The following is a 22,054-nucleotide window of genomic DNA, read 5'->3' as shown; positions in this document are numbered from 1 at the left end:
TTTTATTTTATATATTAAAATTTTGGTGCAACTTTTTTACATAATAATATATAAATATAATTATGAACTTTTTTTTTTTTTTTTAAATTATATATATCAAAATAAAGATATTTATAATATATTATATTACATATAAATATGTATGTTTTTTATTTATATATTATTTTTTTTTTTTTTTTTTTTTTTTTTCCTTTCTATATTTTTATGATTGTAAATACATATTTCATATGTATACATAATTTTGTTTCTAAATTTTTTGTATTTCATCTATAAATTATGAAAAATTAAAATTTTTAATAAAAAAGTTATATATATATATATATATATAATTATAGATAATACATATAATATAATATAATATATATAAATTATATGTATAATATTAATTTAATAAATTTTATATAATTTGATTTTGTTTTACAACATTTTGGTTGCAACGATAAAATTATATATAATATATATATGTATATATGTATATATTTTTTTGTTTTTTGTTTATTTTTTTTTTTTTTTTAGGGTTTTTTGTATTTTTTCTAAATAAAAGAATATAAATTATTTTAGAAAATTTTGAAAATATTCAAAAAATTTATTTAGATTACAATTTTATTATATTAATCTAAAATAATTATGAATTAAAAAAAAAATGATAAAACCAAAATAATAATAAATGAATAAATATGGTTTCAATTCCATATTTACCAAATTATGTTAATATTTTGTATTGATTAAAAAAAAAAAATAAATATCATATATATATATAAATAAATAAATATATATATATATATATATATATATATATGAGAAAGATCTAAATAAATACCATATTGACATTTATATTTTATATGTATTTATTAATTTTTTTTTTTATTTTTTTTTAAATAAACTTACATATGGGCAAAATTAAGAAAATATCCAACAATAGTAATAAAAGTAAAAAAAAATCAGTAACTGTTAAAAAGAAAAATAAAAGTAATAGTGACTCTAAAAAAAAAGAAGAAGATGTAAAAAAATTAAAAAATACTCCACAATGTTCAAGTGATGAAAGTGATGTTTATTTTTATAATGATATTCAAAGATGGAAGAATACAATTAAAGTTCCTATATGGTTAAAGAAACCAAAGGATAAAGAATCTTTAGATGAATTTTATAAAAATATTATAAAAAAATTATTAAGAGTAAAGAATAAAATTAGAGCATATAAAATACAAGAAGCATATCTATTAGATTGTCTACAAAAATGTATGATAGATTTAAATTTAAATTCTGTAAGATCAACAGAAAATATTAATTGTGAAATATATAAAAATTTAATATATAATTCGAAAGATAAAACGTATGTGGAAAATGTAGATAAAGAAGATAATAGTGAAATAAAAAATAGTAATATACCAAATAAAAATAATAACATACCATTAAATCCTGAAAAAAATGCCATAAGTGGAATAGACAATACAATGTATAGTGACAATAATAATAATAATAATAATAGGAAGGATGGTAATAATTCTGGAAGTAGTAATATGATAAATGATAGTGACAACACAATAAATGATAATACCAATACAATAAATGATAGTGCCAACACAATAAGTGAAAGTAATGAGACTCTTAATAGTAGTAATAAAATGAACAGTCACAATAATAATAATAATAATAGTAATAATATTTGCGTCAGCAATAGTATTAGCAATTGTAGTGATGTTAATAAAAACTACACTAGCAGCAGCTTTTATAGTGTTAATAATTATGATACTAAGGATGAGGAAGAAAATTCTATTTATATCAAAAAAGATAATATTAAGGATAACAACACAAATACATGCTTAAAATGCTTAAAAGAACAAAAAATACAAGATATGGTTGAACATCTAAAAAATTCATTATTTAAAGAAGAAGAGACAAGAAAAAAAAGTGTAATGGATGATGTTTTTAATAAAGTAATAATTCCTGGTGGATTTTTTGAAAATAATAATTTTTGTCCTATATTCTTGAAACTTTTAAAAATAGATATATATAATTCATGTTATACAATAGATACTAAAGTAAATTCCAAATTAATGAATTTATTTAATGTATTAAATAATTTTAATGAAAATAATATAACTGATACAAACAAAAATGTAGACAAAGAAACAGATGAATTTTTAAATACAAAATGCAAAAGTCCAAACAGATATAAATCACACATAGATGATATATCTTTTTTCAAAGGACAAAGCTCATTATATAAATTATCACAATATTGTATAGAAAAGCAAGTTATCAAAAATAATGAAGTTACTTCTTTTGATACAGTTTATATATACAATGAAAAAAAAATTGATGATCAGGAACATATCCTTGATGAAAATAAAAAAAACTCAAGTGATGGTTGTAAAAATAATACAAAGTTTAAATATGTTTTAGACGATTCACAAAAGGATAATCCTTCCTTGCATTATATTAATGACAAAAAGGATATTATAAATAATGATAAATATAATAATAATGGATCTTCTCAATCACTTACTGATTATAATAAACCTGTTATAAATAATCCTAGTGTCGAGAATTATACTTCAAATGAAAATATTATTGAAACATATGATAACACTGTTAAGTCTTATCAAACCTTGAAAAGCCACAACACAAATAGTAGCACTTTATCTAAGAATAATAGGATAGATAGTCATACTGTTATAAATTTATGTGATACTATAGATGATAAAGAAGTATATGAAATATCCAGTTGTTATAATGAAAATGAAGATACAAATAAGTCCTATTTTGATATAATAAATGATTATTATGATGAAGATGAAAAAAAAAAAAAAGAAAAAAACATTTATGATAGTAAAGTACATCTTTTTAATGATAAAGAAGCAAATATATTAGAAACGAATTTGGAAAACAATCCTATTATATGTGATAATATAAACATAATAAATGAAAAAGAAAATAACTTAATAAACAACAATAATAATAATATTAATAATTGTGAAAAAAAGTGCAATATTGCATGTAATCATATTAATGAAAATACCCTTTTCACTGAATCATCAAAAGAGGAAAATAATTATAAGGGGGAATCATCTGAAAAAATGGATCCCTTGAATTGTGAATGCTCATATGACTCAAATAAATTAAACAGTAGTAATAATTCTTATAAAGAAATTAGTAATAAAAGTGATACTACAATTTATAATAAGAAAAGACATAGTGGAAGTGGTGATATATATAATAAAAAATATTTCGAAGAAAATTTATTTGAAAATAATTCAAATGAAGATAATATTTTCAAAAGACAAAAAGCAAACAATGATAATATTTTAGAAGAGAAGAAAAATGAAAAAAGTGATTCAGAAGAAAATAGTTATTTAGAAAATATAAAAAATAGACGTAGTCATTCGTTGTGTTTTAGTAGTAATGATAGAAAGAGTTATAATGACATGTTTATTGGAAGTAGTAATAATAGTGATAATAACATTTATTTAAATAATATTAAAAGAGATCATAATGAAAATAATGATAATAATGAAAATAATGATAATAATGATAATAAAGATCATAGTGATGATAGAAATAAGAATAATTCTGAACAAATAGAATGTGGACTCATTGATTATAATATCTGTGACGATAAAAGAAATCCAGTCAATAGTAATGACAATAATATAAAAAATAATTGTGAAGAGTATTTAAATAGTGAATATGAAAAGATCGAGTTAAATGATAATGATATGAATAATATGGATGCAAATGTTCATATTTTGAACTTAAACAAAGAAGAAACAATCAGATTCACACCTAATGAAGATAATAATAAAAATATTATTATAAATAAAAATAATATAAATAATGAAAAGAATATATTAAATGAAGAAAAAGAAAATATTTGTAAATATAATAAAAGTTTATTTGATAGTGATGATGATCAAATAAAAACTGTAACTAATAAAAATAAAGAAGAAGAAAACAAGATAGATAAAAATATCGAATCTGTGTTATTTAATTCATGTGATAATGATAGTATAAAGAGTATGAATAAAAATAATAGTAATTCTGATAATTCCAAATTAATTGAAAAGAATAAATATAATAATAATATTCATAGTAATAATATCCATGATGATGATGATGTTATAATAATTGATGAAGATAGTGACTCAACATTAAAAATAAAAGAAAAAGAAGATTATGATAAATATTGTAATAAAGATGAAATGAAAAAAGATACAGTTTTAGTACATAATAATATTTCAAAAAATAACGATAAATCGAAAAATGGATTAACAGCTATGAGTATGAATTTATTTGATGATTCGTCAGATAATGATTCTGATAATTCTTATGAAGATAAGAATATAAATGTTTTAAATGAAATGTATTCAAATAAATATTATCATACGAATGAAAAAAAAAATCCATATTGTAAGAGGAAAGATAATATTTATGAAGAATTAAAAAGGAATGAAAACAAAAATTATAAAATAAATGATAAATCTGTAGTAGATAAAAATTTTAATGAAGTATCCATTTTAAACATTGATTTAAATAAAGCACACAATGCAGTACTTGAAGGCTTGATGAATTTATTCGGTTTAAAAAGTAACAGATTATCAAGGAAAATAATAGTTAATGAATTAATAAAAATACAAGATTATTTAAGAAAAAAACATGATGAATTTATAAATTGTGATAATATAGAGGATGAACATATATTAGATGACTTATCAAATGTTAAGGAAAATTATGTCACTGAGAATGATAGTTTATTTAAGGATACCATAGATGAACATGAAAATATTAATAAAAATAATGTCAATAATAAAAATAATGACAATAATGAGAATAAGGACGATATTGATGGTGACATAAATAAAAATAATGATGATCAAAAAAATGGAAACTGTCATAATAATATCATTTGTATAGATTTATTAGATAATGAAAAAGGATATAAATCAGATTGCGATATACAATCATTTCATTATAATAACACATTATTTGATAACGATTTGTTAAATAGAGAAACGGATAAATTACAAGAGGATTATATAAATCATATGCATAATAAAATAAAACAAATGGAATTAAAACTTTTATTTGACAGAATAGATGAAGCTATAAAAATTAATGATGTTATATACAAAAATATATATGAAGAAAAAAAAGTTGAATATAGTATTTTCAAAAAACATCTTGTCGACTGTAAATTAAACGTTAATAAGGAAATTATCATGTCTTATTCAAAGGATAAAAATATTGAAATTATATCCAAGAAAAAAAATATTTCAAATTAAATAAAAATGAATTTGTCATTATATGTTATATATATATATATATTTATTTATTTATTTATTAATTTTTGTTATTAAATCTTTAAATAATGTTATTTAAAAAATGTCCCCTACATATTTCTATGTATTATATATATATATTATATTTATGGTTTAAATATTTGTTTTATAATTTCAGACATATAAACAAAGCAACACTATATCCATTTGATGAATTTAAACCCATTTAATTAGAAATTTTATATATTTATTATTTTTTTTTTTTTTTAATATTTATTTAAATGTATCACCGATTAATATATATTTATAATGCATATGTGCCTTATAAAGTATATTATAAAATAATATAGCCACATTTTTAAACTCCAAGGATTTTACTTTGTTACAAAAAGAGGCACTAATAATTTTTTTTTTTTTTTTTTTTTTTTTTTTTTTTATTTGGTATTTATATAATATATATATATATATAACAACATAAATTGATGAATGTATATTTTATAAAACTATTTAATAAATATTTTATATTTTTTGTAGAATTAATTATAAAACTTCTACATATAAAATTCTAAATCTTTCCTTTCTATAAAAGGATTGTGAAAAACATTAGATAAATTATTTATAGCACATATGTATAATATATATATATTATATACATGTTGATGGGAAAATATAAACAAAATATATGTGGTGTTTTTTTTTTTTATTTTAAAAGATAAAAATTTATAACTTAAATATAATAATAATAATAAAATATATATATTAAATTAATGATACTGTATATAGAAAATATAAAAACAATTGTGAAGTTGTAATTTTTTTTTTTTTTTTTTTAAATTATATGTGATTTAATTATCCTACATAATTATATATATATATATATATATATAATATAATAATAATAATATATTATATTTTTATATTATTTGTATTTATATGCATAAAAAATAATATATTTTATTATTTCTTTCCAGTGGTATATAAAAATAAATTAATATAGAGAACTGTTTTAAAGGATTCATAAGAAATGGATAAATAAAAAAAAAAAAAAAAAAAAAAAAAAGAGAAGAAAATATAAAATGGTATTTATTTTTTATTCACACTAAAATATATATATATATATATATATATATAGTTATTTGTTTATAATATGTATATATTTATAAATACATATTTATAAGGAACAAAAGAGATCTAAAGAAATATGCAGAATTTAAGTCCAACATGTACTTTCAATAAAAATGAAGAAAAGATAAAATGCCCATCTTCAACAAAATTGGGATGTTCAGATGGAACGAAAATTATACAACATGGTGCGTTTAAAATATTATAAATATATTAATATATATATATATATATATATATATATATATGTTTTTCTAATTCATATAAAAATATTTGTATTATTCATATATATATATATTATTATATTTAGAAATTAACGAAAGAAATATGATGCCCGAGATTCCCAATGTTTCCTTAACAGATGAAAATGATTTTACATTTAATAAAAAAAGACACGTTTCTTCAATTCCAAAAAATAATCACGAATATTGGGTTTATCCTTCATCTCAACAATTTTATAATTCATTAATAAGAAAAAATAAAGATATAGATAAGAATTATATTGATGCTGTCGTTAGTGTTCACAATGAAGTTAATGAAGAATCATGGAAACAAATTCTTAAATATGAGCATATGCATAAAAGGTAAATAAAAATAAAGCTTTCAAAAATTTGTGCAAAAGAATTTATTGGTGTACTAATATATGCGAATGAAATTAATATATATATATATATATATATATATGAACATATATATTTTATTCCTTATAGGAATTGCACAGATATAACTCTACATAGATTTCTTGGTAAATTCGATGATTTATCAATAAAGGCAAGATTTAGAAGTATATTTTCAAGGTAAGAATAATATCTATAAATGTTTTTGAAATATTTTATTTTTTTGGTTATAAAATGGGGAAAAAAAAAAAATAATAATAATAAAAAGAGTGTAAAAGGTTTCTTTTTTATAAAAATATAATATGAATTTATATTAATTCTAGGGGAAAATAATAATATATATATTTTTTATTTATTTATTTATTTATTTAAATTTTTCTTTTTTTTTTATATTAGTATGGGAAGGCCTTTTGATAGACACGATTGGTATGTTAATAGGTGTGGTACGCAAGTAAAATATATCTTGGATTATTATAATGATGAATCAATAAACGATGACAAAAATGTAAGAAATTATACATATATATATATATATATATATATATGTGCTTAAATATATCTCTTAATATTTTTCTCTTTATAGATATATATTGATGTTAGACCAGCCATGAATACCTTTTCAAATGTCTGGGACAGATTGCGTTACCCCTTTTATGAGTTCTACTTTAAATATATAAAAAAAGATGAACTATTTAAATAATATTTCTTCTATCAATAATAAAATAATATTCCTATATTTCATAATTTTTGTTAAATTATAATATTTTGAAATATCTATATGTGAAAAGAATAAAAAAAAAAAAAAAATAAGAAAGGGGCAATTTTTCAGTAAAAATATTTTTTACATATAATACCTTTTTGAAATGCTTTTAAGAACATTTTTTTTTTTTTTTTAAATACATAATATATGTAAAAATAATACATTTTTATTTTATTTTTTTAATGTTTTTTTTGTTTGTATTTAAAAGAAAAAAAAAAAAAAAAAAAAAGAACTTAAAATATAAAAATTAAAAAATAAAATACATAATATTAAACACACATATATGTATATATTATAATGGTATGGTTGCAAATGTGCAACAAAACAATTGGGTTGTTTATAATATGAGTTAACCAATTCTTTTAAAAAATACACATATATTTTTACACGCTTATTTTTAGGAATACATTTAAATATAAGAACGTGGAAAAAAAATAAAAATATATATATATATATATATATGTAAAATATTATATAAAAAATATAAAAAAAATAAATAAATATATATGTATGTATTGAATACATAACATTTGTTTCATATTATTCTTGTAGACAATTTACAATTTTACATATATTTTCTTAAAAAGAGATTGTCTAAACAAGAAATATTAAATCTTAAAAAAAAAGAAAAAAAAATTTTTGATTTTAATCCATTTGGGTTTATTTTAATTCATCCTATATAACGTTTCTTTAAAAGAAAAAAAAAAAATCTTTAATCTTTGATAATATTATTATAATTTTTTTTTTTTTTTTTTCAATCTAAAAATTAGTAAAAAATGGAAAAATATATAAATGTATATATACATATTAAATAATATTTATATAAAATATGTATATATATATATATATAATTTTATATGAGTATTAAAAAGGTGAAAAAAAAAAAAAAATGTAGCTAGCCATTTACAATATTGACAACACGGAATAATTTTTTTTTTTTTTTTTTTTTTTTTAATTTCATCTTTGAATATATATATATATTACATCCATTTTGATAAAAAAATAACAAAAAAAAAAAAAAAATAAGATAAGATAAAATAAAATAAAATAAATTATTCTATATATATAAAACGTGTCATATAAAAACACTCATATGTTGTTTATACAACATTTTAAATATACATAGATGAAAATGTGTATTAAATATAACTGTATATATATATATGTATCATAGAATATATTGATAATAAAAACTAAACATATGAATTAACATATGTGGATAACTTAAAATAACAATTAAAAAAAAATATAATAAAAAACATAACATTTATTTACGCACACGTACAAATAAATGAATAAATATATATATATATATATATATATATATATATATATATATGCATAAGAATTAAGAGTTTTTATTGTCAATTGTAATTCTACTAATTCCATTTATATTTGCATTAAAAATTTCACATTTGTCTAAATCAGATGACAATTCATTATTTTTTAAGAAATTATTTTGATTGAAATTATTATTTACAATATTACTATTAAAAATCATACTTGAAGTAATACTAGGATTGTTATTATTATTATTAGGATCATTATTGGAAAGAACAAAATTTCCTTGTGTAGATTGATTAGTTATATTTGAATTATTTTCATTTTCACCTTTAATTTGTGTACAATTAAGTAATTCAATTTTTTCAATTTCTTTATCAAATTCTTTAAATTCATCTTTTTCTTCAGAATCCCAACCTATACTGAATTTTACAATTCTAGGGTTTTCAACAAATATATGACGACATATTTTATCATATTGTGGAACTACAGGAGGATTTTCTCTTAATTCCATATCTTTGTAAAATGAATTCATGTAATAAGCAATTCTAATAAATTCCTTTTCTTTGTAATTTGCCGATATCAAAATAGCTTGAAGTCCCAAAACGCTATCAATATCCATCTGTGAACAGAAAAATATAAAAATTCATATTTTAACATATAAATATAAAAATATATATATATATATATATATATACACATATATATAAATTTACAATATTTTATCCATACATTTTTATAGTCAGGGGGATTTACTGCATAATCAAACATCATAACTCCTCTCTCAATTGGTCCTAGGAAAATGTTATCTAATTCAATATCTTGATTACTTTCTCCCTCATTATTTACAGCTGATATATAAAAAATTTTCCATTCCAAATCTGCTTCTAATTTATTCAAAGCTTCAAATTCAATAGTAAAAACAAAAGGATCTAATATATCACATATAGGATTATTTACAATAACTTTTGTTACATTTACTTCAGACATTTTTTTCTTAGTTTGAAAATTATATAATAATAAAAAAAAATAATAAATAATAAACTGTTATAATAAATAAATAAATATAAATATATATATTATGTGTGTTCTTATTTGTTCCTCTTATTATTAAATTTAAAGGTTAAAAAGGGTTCACCTTTTTATCTTTTTATTATTGTATTATTTTTATTATTTTATTTTTTTTTTTACTGTCCACACATATATATAATATATATATATTTTTTTATATGTGATAAATAAAATAATAAAATTGTTTTGTAAATTCTTAATAATGCATTTGGAAATAAATATATATATATATTAAAATATATGTATATTTATTTATTTTGCTTTTATAAATATTATAATATATTTATTAGCACATTATATGTATACATATATATATTATATTATAATATTTATAAAAAAAATAAAAATTTATATTAAAATTTATTTATATTAAAAAAAACATATATATATATATATATATATATAATTTAAACATGTTAATGTGAATAAATAAATATATTTCATATATAATTTTTTTTTTAAATCATGAAAATAATAATTACATTTACTTATTATTATAACGTAACAAAATAAATAGTTTAAAAACACATATATTGAAAAAAATATATATAATATATATAATATATCATATATGTATCATTAAAATATATTTGTTATATCATGTGTATAATTACACAATATAAAAACATTTTTACATAAAAAAGGAACTAAAAAAAAATATATATTTTTTTGTATTTCTTTTTTTAATACGAAAATATATATATTAAAAAAAAAAATTAAATAAGAATTACCTTTTGAAAAAATAAAAAAAAATAATATAAGATAATATTTTTATTAAAAATAAATATAATGAAGTAATAATATAAAAGTACATGAGGGAATATTATAATAAATATATAATAAATATGTATTTCTTTTTTTAATAATATGTAAACATTTGTATATATATAATATATATGTGTAAATTATATATGTAATTTTTCTTGAACAAGATAAATAATTATAAAACTTATATGCGCATATTATAATAAAAAAAAAGATATGCTTATATTTAATATATAGTTTTTGTTATTTTATTTGTATATATATTTTTTATGTGTTTATAAATGTGTTTTGTAAAATTTATATATTTATTATATCCCTTTACTTTTTTTTTTTTTTTTTTTTTTTTTTTAGAATCAATAATATTTTTTTAGACTTTTACTATTATATGTAATAATTTAATAAGGTTATTTAAAAAAAAAAAAATACAAATAAATTTACAATTAAAGTATTATATATATATATATATTGTTCACAATAGTATTATAATATACATGTAAAGACTATGGGAAAATAAATAATATAATCGTAATAAAATATTCCTATCTATAATATAGTATCGTCATTTTACGAAAGGTGTAACCTTAAATATATTATATTATTAAATATATTATTTATTATTATTATAAGACTTTTTTTTTTTTTTTTATTAAAATGATACTTTTAAAAAACCACATAAACCATATATAATCATTAGTTAATAAAAATATAAATATACAATACCTATTTTGTACTTTTGAATAATATTCTTATAATTTTTTTAAAATATTTTTTTATGTTCAAATGGTATTTTCTATTTCTTCATAATTAAAAAAAGTTAACATTTTTATATGCATACATAAACAAGGATATATATAAAAGTTTATGTAACATTCGTATATACATAAATATATATATATATATATATATATATATATATGAATATATTTATGTGTTCATTCATTTAAACAATATAATATAAAATTATTCAATATGTTTCTTTTCTTTTTCCTCAAAATGTGAGGAAGGGGGTGATTGCAATAAAAAAAAAAAAAAAAAAAAAAAAAAATTAAAATTAACTGTACACATACACTATTCAAACTTCATAAAATAACAACACGAAAAAAAAAATAAAATAATAAAATAATAATAATTACAATTATTTATTTTAGTATATGTTATATACATAAAAAGAATTGTTTGAGACTGCAAAACAAAGGTTATTTCCATTATTAAAAAAGTTAGCTGCATATATATTATATTTAACATTAATATTAAACCATGGGACATTACAATAAACATATTTAGTTTTTAGATCAATTAATTTTATTCCATTTTTCATTATATTTGTATAATATAAAAGCATATTATGTGAAGGATTATATATAATATCATGAACTCGTAAGGTCAAATTTTTAAAACTTTTTATTGGTGTATTCAAATTATTAATATCAAACAAATTTAAAAAACCATTACATGAACCTGTTACTAAATAATCATTATAAATATTTAAACATGATGGGAAAATAGAATAATTATCTACTAATTTATTTATCAATTTATTTGTATTCAAACACCAATTATATAAATATCCTTTTTCATCTAAAGCAAAAAGACTATTACTTTTTTTATGAAAATTCATTCCTACATATTTATTAGTCATTTCAAATGTCTTAACAATATCATAACTCCGTGAATCATATACATTTATTTTACCACTATTTTGAAAAGATAAAGAAAATAAATAAGAACTTGAAGTATTATTCTCATCGTCTGTATTTTTATCAACAAATTTTATTTCTATTGGAAGAGATATGTCTAATTTATCATAATGGATTCTATTCTTATACACAACCCTAAAAAAAAGAAAAAATATATATATATATATATATATATATATATATAATACACATGTGTGTAATTTTTTTATTTTTTTATTTTTTTATATTTATGATTCACACTTAATTTATTTTTTCTACATTTCATTATTATACAAATTATTTTTAATTTTTCACTATTTTCTTACCCTTTTTCCAAATTATAATTTCTTAAGAAATTATCATAAGAGAGAATATATAAATTATCCTTATATTCTTGTACGTATTTTATTTTTCTTTTAAAGGATATTTTTTTAGATATATTTAAACTATTATCTTCATATTTCAACATATATAAATTTAAATTGTATACTGGAAATATCAAATTACTTTTTGGCAAGCATACCAATTGTTTTACTTTTTTGTCTTCTATTTGATGCATAGTAAATTTTTGTAAAAAATATTTTAAAAAAATATTATTATCATTTTTTTTATTCCATTTTTTTTTTTTTTGTATGTGCATATCTATTTTCTCATCATCAAAAATATAAATATCATCTGCTTGAATATGAGATATAGCACCTTCATTATTGTTTAAAGAAAAGTTTTCCATATGAACATTGTCATCAATATATTCTTCAAAAATATTATCATGTGCTTCCTTATTCTTTATTAAATTTTCATCTTCTTTTTCATCTAAATAATTAAATTCATTTGAATCATCACTATGAAGATTATCTTCATTTAAATAATTTCCGGTTGAATCTATGTTTTCATTTTTATCATCAACATCATCATCTGAATCATGCCAAACTCTAGTACTTCTTTTTAAACGTTTATTATTTTTTTTATATTTTCCATCTACTTCTATATTTTTTTCATCATATTTAAAAATTTCCTTTTCTCGATTATTTGTATTGTCAATATTAGATACATAATAATTATCGAAATCAAAATAATTTCCTGTAACATTGTTATCATATCTTGTATTTGAATAATTATTTTTGTTGCAATTAAATTCGTTTGAATTATCTTTTAATGATGATATATTTTTATGTTCTATATGATAATTATTAGTCAAATATTTTTTGTTCTTATTTTCTTCATTATTAAAAATAGAATTATTTCTTTTCATTCCCACATTTTTATTAAAATGATGATTAGATAGTACACTTGAAGCATTTGAAATATTTTCTATATTTTGTTTGTTTTGTTTAATATATTTTTTTTTTTCTATTTCATCATTTTCATTTTGATCGCTTTCATCACTTAAAAACCTATCTGTTAGAATTATATCATCATCTTCAAAAATGTGATTATTATTATGCATAGTCTAAAAATTAATCTATATATTATTTTTTTTTTTTTATAAAAAATAAATTATTAAGGTATATATGTATTATATATATATATATATATATATATATATATATACACGTTTATTTATTTTGTAACAATATATTTAAATTTAAAGAAATATACTTAATTAGGAAATTTTAAAAACATACATATTAAATATAAATAAATATTAAATAAATAATTAGCTATATATCATTTATTATATAAGTTATGATATTGTTACTATACAAGAATATTATATAATATATTTATTACTTTTCCTCATTTCTTATATATTTATTTTATTATATTATTATTTTCTTATTAATAAGTTTTAACTTTTTTGACGTTGTATTTTTCAACATTATGATTATTTTTTTAAATATAAATTATTACGTCGGATTTGTATATTAATTTAAATTATTTATTTTAATTCTTATATATTAAAATAAAACTATTTTTTTTATAAAATAATTTTATGTACCGAATTTTCTTTAATAAATTATGAGTAATTATATATATATATATATTATAATATAATGTTGTAAATTTTTAATAATAAATAATATATTAAAATATTACATATATATATTATTATATTATATATATTTTTTTTCTTTATAAAATATATTCAATATTATATGTATATATGAAGCATATATAAGGTGCCTCTAAATATACTTAAAATTATAACATTTATATTAATTTCATATACTAAAAAAAAATATATAATATATATGTATATATTATTTTGAAGGCTTAAATGAAAATTATTATAAATATACGTGTGACGTTACAAATAACATAATGTATGTTTTTTTTTTTTTTTTATTTTTTTTTTTATTTATTTTTTTTTTTTTTCATATAGTTCCTCCTAATTATAGCATATGAAATTAACCAAATTAATATTATAATATTTCCTTATTTGCGTTATTAATATATATTCTATTTAAAAAAGTATATATAACATTTATAATATTTTTTATTTTCCTCCTTGGTATTATATATGATGATTATTATATATTTTTAATATTATAAGAAATAACAACCTTTTTTTTAATGTTATGATAACTGAAGAAATAACTTTTTAATATATTTTAAAATTCTATATTATATATATATATTACTCATGAAGAATGAAAACATATTATTTTAAAATATATATAATGTACTTATATATATTTAATATTTTTTATTATCCTTTTTCGAAGCTCTTCATTTTAAAGTTCTTTTTTATAATATATAAGAAATATATAGGAAAAAATAATCTAAATATACATAGTGATAAAACGTTACAAAAATTTATTAAGAAATAACGGTTTGATAATATAAACATATATAATATAATATAATATAATATAATATAATATAATATAATATAATATAATATAATATAATATAATATAATATATCATATAATGTTTTAATTTTCTTTTCTTGGTATGCTCTTAAGCATAAGAAACATAAAGAAGTATTTTACAAAATTTCCATGTTAAAAGGAATTATTACATATAAGAGAATACTTTTAAATACATTTTTTTTTTCTTTTTCATATTTTATTTTAGTATTTATTTTATTTTATTTTATTTTATTTTTTTTCTTTCAATGTCTTATAAATTCTATAAAATATTATAGGATAATATAAAAGGACTTAAAAGATTTATGAATATATATATATATATATATATATCATTAATACTTTACAAAATTTTTGTTTTTTCATTTTTCTTTAAATATATATACATAAAAATAAAACATCGATATGCACATATATATATAATATATGTTTTATTTATTAAATATATTTTATTTAAATAATACAGCTACAGCTCTTTTGAAAATATTAAAAATAAAAAAATAAATATGTTCTTGTGTAAAAATGTAAATAAATACATATACATATATATAATAATATATATGTATCTGAGAAAAAAAAAAAGAAAAAGAAAAATTATTCATAATATACAAAAGATAATTATATATATATTTATGTAATATTTATGTCAGAATATATAAAATAAGGCATATTAATTTTTTTTTTTTTTTTTATATAACAAAAAAATGTCTATATATAAATAATTCTTAAAACTGTTATTTTTTTTTCTGTATACACACAAATTTTATTTTTTATTTACATATATTATAAATATATGTATTTTTTTATTAATTTTATTTTATTCATTTTTTTTTTTTTTTTTTTTTTTTCTTTTTGTTTTTTTTTTGGGGGGGGGGTTCTGAAATACACAAAATTACATTTATTTAAAATACTTTTTTTGTTATATATAAAAAACATTAGTTATATTTTTAAAATATGACTCTTCTATTTTTTTTTTTTTTTTTTCTGTCTTCTATATATGGTTATTAAGTAATAATATTATATATGTATATATATATATATTATTTTGTTAATTTTTATTTTTTTTTATTTTTTATTAATTTTTTTTTAAACATCTGTTAATTGTTAGTTAATTGGATGGATTAAATCTGTTCATATTTTTTTTTTTTTTTTATGCATAATTTTTAATTTTTTTTTTTTCATTTACATATATATATATATATATATATATATATATATATATATATAACAAAAATATATATTTTTTGTGCATATAATAAATTTATGTTTTGAATTATGTATAATGCCCCTTTAAGGTATTAATAAATAATAATACCATGGTAGATATATATATATATATACAACAACATATAATATATATAAATATATATATACAATATGTATATATTTATATATGTTGATATATTTATATTTTTCGGGGTATTACATTCATCATATATAAATTATATATTAAACATTTAAGGTGATAATTATAGAGCTGTCAGTCTGTCATTATATATATATATATATATATATATATATATATAATATAAATTATTTATTTATCCTTTTATTTTGCCTTTTGCAAGACTACTAGTGCTTCATCTATTTTCTTTTTAAGTTGTTCTTCATTTTCTAACAAGATGAGTAATTCTGAGTTGTCCATTTCTAACATCATTCCTGTAATTTTACCAGCTAAGGTTGGATGATAATTAGCTACTAATGGAAATAAATTTTCTCCTAAGACTTGTTTTTGCATAGATGGTGGTGCAGATGCTAATGCTGCAGCTGTTAATGTAGAATTATTATTAAAATTAACATTCATATTATTATTCATTGTATTAACTTTGTTTGCATTTTTATTTGGTAACTCCATACGATTTCTGGCTTGTGCAGTAAATTTAAAATTATTTCCTTGTGGAACTTGTTGCATTTGTTGTGGATTTTTTTGTTGTGCTTGTGCTCCTTGTGCTTGAGCTTGATGATTCATTTGGTTAGCTTGAGATGCTGCATTTTGTTGTTTGTTATTTATATTTAATGGCATTTGTTTTTGATTATTCATATTACCCATATTTCCCATATTACGATTAGCTCTATTATTCATATTACGCATGTTATTATTTAACAATTGATTATTTCCTTGTTGTTGTAATTGTTGAGCATTATGTTGACCAGCTGCATTTAAATTTGGTTGTTGTTGTCCATTTTGAGCTAAAGCATTTGGTACATATTGTTGATTATGATGTAATTGAGCATTGGGTTTGTTCTGATTTAAATTATTATTCATCATATTGTTTTGTGTATATAATCTCATTTGATTAATTTGACCTCTTAAGTTTGTATTAAAATTTAATTGTTGTTGAGCTGCTTGTTGATGTACGGCTTGTTGGTGTACTGCTTGTTGTTGAGCAGCTTGTTGATGTCTCCATGATATTAAGTTATTTTGATTAAAGGCAGTTATAACTGGTCTTCCATAACTTAAGGTATTTTGACTAAATTGTAATTGTGGTGATTGAGGGGCTGCATATTGCATTGGGGTATTTAATGGATTATTCATATGATGTCTAATTGGATGCATACGGAATCTTTGTTGTAATCTTGATAATCTTTGTTCTCTTTTTTCAGCCAATCCTACATATAATGGTTTTCCATTAATTATTTTTAAATGCATTTCTGTTACTGCTTTATTTGCTTCTTCTTGAGATGCAAAACATACAAAACCAAAACCTTTACTTTGTTCTTTTTCATCTCTCATAACTTTTGCTGATGTTATAGTACCAAATGGTTCAAATAATTCTCTTAACATTATATCATCAATTCCATCATCCAAATTTTTTATATATAAATTCACACCTTGGTGTTTATTCTTATTCTCTACATTTAAATTGTCAAATTTAGCTTTTAATATTGCATGTCTTCTAGCTCTTGATTGATGTGGACCAACATATAAAATATTTGGTGTATCTGCACAATCCGATGCGGCAGTTTCGTCTTTCTTAGAACTTCCAACATTATTCATACTGCTACCACTAGTAGTATTATTGTTGTTGTTAGAAGTATTATTATTAGTACCAGCAGCATTATTATTATTTTCATTTAAGTTAATAGAATTATTACTACTACCTGTTGTTGTATTAGTATTTGGAGATGAACCACTAGTATTATTAGCACCTGTTGAATCAGCATTAGCTGTTGCAGTTGTGGTTTCTCCTGGTGTTGTGGTAGCATCATTCGTAGTTGCACCTGCCGTTGTTGCATTATTATTTGCATTTGAACTGTCGCCCTTTTCATTTTTATCTGTCTTATCAGCATCTGTTCCTGTTGTTTGATTTGCTGCTCCACTTGTAGATGCAGAAGCTTCCTCTTTTTTAGGATCATAGGTTTCATCTATTTGTCCATCATCTGTAATTTTCTTTCCATTCAAATTGTCCATAGCATTCTTTGCACTTTCTGCATCAGCATAATTAATAAAACAGAACTTTCTGTTCTTATTATCCATTTTAACAATCATAGATGTTATTTCACCATATGGATTAAATAATTGTCTTAAATGAGTCTCAGTAACACTGTCAGGAAAATTCTTAACATACAAATTAGTAAATTTGGTATCATTGGTTGCTCTTTCAGATTTCTTAATAAATGGTCCTACATAAACATTTTTTGATCCTAATTGAACACCATTCACTTTTTCAATAGCTTCTTTTGCACTTTCTTCATCTTCATAATGTACAAAACCATAGCTTTTACTTTTACCAAATTCATCAGTTGCAACCTTACATGATAATATATTTCCAAACATACTAAATGTATCAAACAATGCTTTATTATCTATTGATTTATCCAAATTCTTTACAAAAATATTTCCTGTTCCACTCTTTCTTAAGGATGGATCTCTATGACTCCACATTAATCTTGCTGGTTGCCCTTTTATATTTGTATAGTTAAGGGTATCTAAAGCTCTCTCTGCATCAGCTAAGTTATGATAATTCACATATGCATAACCTAATGATTTTCTTGTTACACTATCACGACATACTCTTATAGAAGACACATGACCAACGGTGTTAAATATTTCATATAATACAGCTTCTGTAACATCTTCATTCAAATCTCCAACATAAAGGGAAGCAGTTGAAAAACTGGGGTGCATCATATTCGTACCAGTAGCAATCATTTTGAAAAATATATCTTTTTTATATAAAAATTAATAATATATATATAAATTACGAATATATATATATAATATATATAAATAAATAAATATATATATATATATATAAACTTTCTTATTTTATTATATTTTTTTTTTTTCTTATTTAAAAGTGATTAATTTTTTAAAAATTGACTTGCGTGGTGCTAGGCTTGCTATTATATAGAAACACAAATATATAAATAAAAATATATAAATAAAAATATATAAATAAATATATTAATAAAATACTGTATTTATGGTATTTGTTAAATATTCCAAAATAGGTAAAAATATATTACTGTAATAAATTAATAAATATATATATATATAATTATGTATGTATCATATATTTAATAATATGCTTTTTCCTTATATATTCTAAACACTTTCTTCTTTTTATCAAAATTTATGATGGCAAAGAAAACAGAGGGAAAAAAAAAAATAAAATTATAAAATATATAATATATACATAAGTAACATAAATATAAATATATATATATAGATATATATATGATAAAATAAAATTAATATATAAAAATAAGTATGTTCTTAATTCTAATTTTTAACAAATTATAAATATCTAATAAGTAAATACACATATATAATATTGATAAGGAAAGTGTTGTTAATTAAATGTAAACATAAGGTATATATAAGTAATAAAAATATATTAAGACGTATAATTTTATATTAACATATATATATATATATATATATATATATCAATATTATTTATAAAGACTAATATAAATTTATTCCTGTACATCATAATTCATTAAATAATAAAATAATACATAAAATAACCACGTGTATAAATAAAAATATATTATATATATATATATATATATATATATATATATATATATATATATATGTATATGTATATATATATATATTAAATAATTTTACTGATACAATTTAATTTACACTTCTAGATATATTATTTTTTTTTGTGGTTTTAAATAAATGCATAATTAACGTTCATATATTATGTATATAAATATATGTAAATTAAAATAAATTTTATTCTTTTTGTTTTTTTCTTTTTTTGTTTTTTCTTTTTTTTTTTGTAGGGTTTTATTATTTTCTGTTTTTTTTTTTCATACTTCTTTTTATAAGTTACTCTTATTAATATATATATTATATGTCCTTAATGAAATCAAATACTTTTTTATAATAAAAGGATACTTTTGTATTTTTTTTTTTTTTTTTTTTCACTTATACAAAACAAACTATTTAATATAAATGTAGATATAAATTCAAATATATAACTAATAAATATTTTATGTATAAAATTGTTAATAATAACTTTTTATCATAAATTTTATTTAAAATATATGGAAATATGTATTATATACAATATAAGACTTTTTTTTTTTTTTTTTTTTTTTTGGTTTGATATATTTAAAAAATACACAATGGAAAAAAAAAAAAAAATTACAAATACTATATATTATAATTATATATATTACTAACAGTTAAAATATTTATATACATACATATATTACTATAAATAAATTATATATATATATTCTTTTAATATTAATAAGGGTTATATAATATAAAAATAATAAATAAATATTATATATATAACACTATTCTTTATTGTAAAAATATGTATTATATAATATATATATATATATTATATATATGTATTTTTTTTCCTTTTTTTTTTTTCTTTATTTCTTTTATATTTATATATAAATGTAGATTATTTTCAATACAAAATATATATATATATATATATATATATATATATCAATATATTAAAAATAAATATTTAAACGTTTTATTTTATAATTATATATCCATACATCATTAATATTCCTTCTTTTATATATCATATATTTATATATATAACATATATTTGTTAAGTTATGTTTTTCTCTTAAAATATATAAATATATTTTAAAAAAAAAAGGCTTTTTTTTTTTTTTTTTTTATACTGGGATTTTTTACTTCTGTTTCCAGGATTTCTTTTATTTATATATTTTATATATAATAATTAATATAATATTTTTTTATCTTCTTTTTTTAAAATTTTTCTTTTTATACTATTTTTTTTAAAGTTTTTTTTTAGTTTTTTTTTTTTTTCGTTTTTATAACATTTTTATAAATTTTTTTATTTTTTTTTTTGTTTTTTTTTGTAAAAAAATTTTTATATTTTTAAAATATGTTTTTTTTATATATATTATTTTTTTTTTTTTTTTTTATAAATATATATTTTTTCTTTTATATATATTTTTTTTTTATTTTAATTATATATAATAATATATATATAATAAATATATTTTATAAATATTATATAATAATATATAATATTTATGTATGTAATATATAATATATATATAAATATATTATATAAATATGTTTACATAGTTTATTTTAATTTTTATTTTTTTATAAAAAAATAATAAAAAAATATAAGTATATATTATTTTGTTTTACATATATATGTTAAATTAATCTTAATAATTACTATAATTATATTACGCATATT

General features: G+C 17.6%; 5 protein-coding genes across 5 annotated transcripts; 2 read left to right on the top strand and 3 right to left on the bottom strand.

Annotated features, from left to right (window-relative positions):
• Positions 1 to 890: 890 nt before the first annotated feature.
• Positions 891 to 5,282, top strand: PADL01_1225300 (conserved Plasmodium protein, unknown function; the record flags this gene model as incomplete). Its single annotated transcript, XM_028683213.1, has 1 exon — positions 891 to 5,282. The coding sequence occupies one exon, from the start codon at positions 891 to 893 to the stop codon at positions 5,280 to 5,282; it is 4,392 nt and encodes a 1,463-aa protein (XP_028539414.1).
• A 1,198-nt stretch (positions 5,283 to 6,480) lies between these two features.
• Positions 6,481 to 7,718, top strand: PADL01_1225200 (cytochrome c heme lyase, putative; the record flags this gene model as incomplete). Its single annotated transcript, XM_028683212.1, has 5 exons — positions 6,481 to 6,589; positions 6,712 to 6,985; positions 7,112 to 7,198; positions 7,415 to 7,523; positions 7,602 to 7,718. The coding sequence occupies 5 exons, from the start codon at positions 6,481 to 6,483 to the stop codon at positions 7,716 to 7,718; spliced, it is 696 nt and encodes a 231-aa protein (XP_028539413.1).
• Positions 7,719 to 9,126: 1,408 nt separating this feature from the next.
• On the bottom strand, positions 9,127 to 10,049 carry PADL01_1225100 (histone chaperone ASF1, putative; the record flags this gene model as incomplete). The annotated part of the gene is made up of 2 exons (XM_028683211.1): positions 9,127 to 9,681; positions 9,792 to 10,049. 2 exons carry the CDS (start codon positions 10,047 to 10,049, stop codon positions 9,127 to 9,129), a joined length of 813 nt encoding a protein of 270 aa, XP_028539412.1.
• A 1,990-nt stretch (positions 10,050 to 12,039) lies between these two features.
• On the bottom strand, positions 12,040 to 14,018 carry PADL01_1225000 (conserved Plasmodium protein, unknown function; the record flags this gene model as incomplete). The annotated part of the gene is made up of 2 exons (XM_028683210.1): positions 12,040 to 12,727; positions 12,898 to 14,018. The coding sequence occupies 2 exons, from the start codon at positions 14,016 to 14,018 to the stop codon at positions 12,040 to 12,042; spliced, it is 1,809 nt and encodes a 602-aa protein (XP_028539411.1).
• A 2,914-nt stretch (positions 14,019 to 16,932) lies between these two features.
• Positions 16,933 to 19,536, bottom strand: PADL01_1224900 (polyadenylate-binding protein, putative; the record flags this gene model as incomplete). The annotated part of the gene is made up of 1 exon (XM_028683209.1): positions 16,933 to 19,536. One exon carries the CDS (start codon positions 19,534 to 19,536, stop codon positions 16,933 to 16,935), a length of 2,604 nt encoding a protein of 867 aa, XP_028539410.1.
• Between the last annotated feature and the right edge of the window lie 2,518 nt (positions 19,537 to 22,054).

Source organism: Plasmodium sp. gorilla clade G2 (assembly GCF_900097015.1).
Source record: "Plasmodium sp. gorilla clade G2 genome assembly, chromosome: 12".
In the NCBI taxonomy this organism is placed as follows: Eukaryota; Apicomplexa; class Aconoidasida; order Haemosporida; family Plasmodiidae; genus Plasmodium; species Plasmodium adleri (nom. inval.).
Note: the sequence above shows the minus strand (reverse complement) of the source record. Positions and strands in the feature narration are given on the sequence as shown.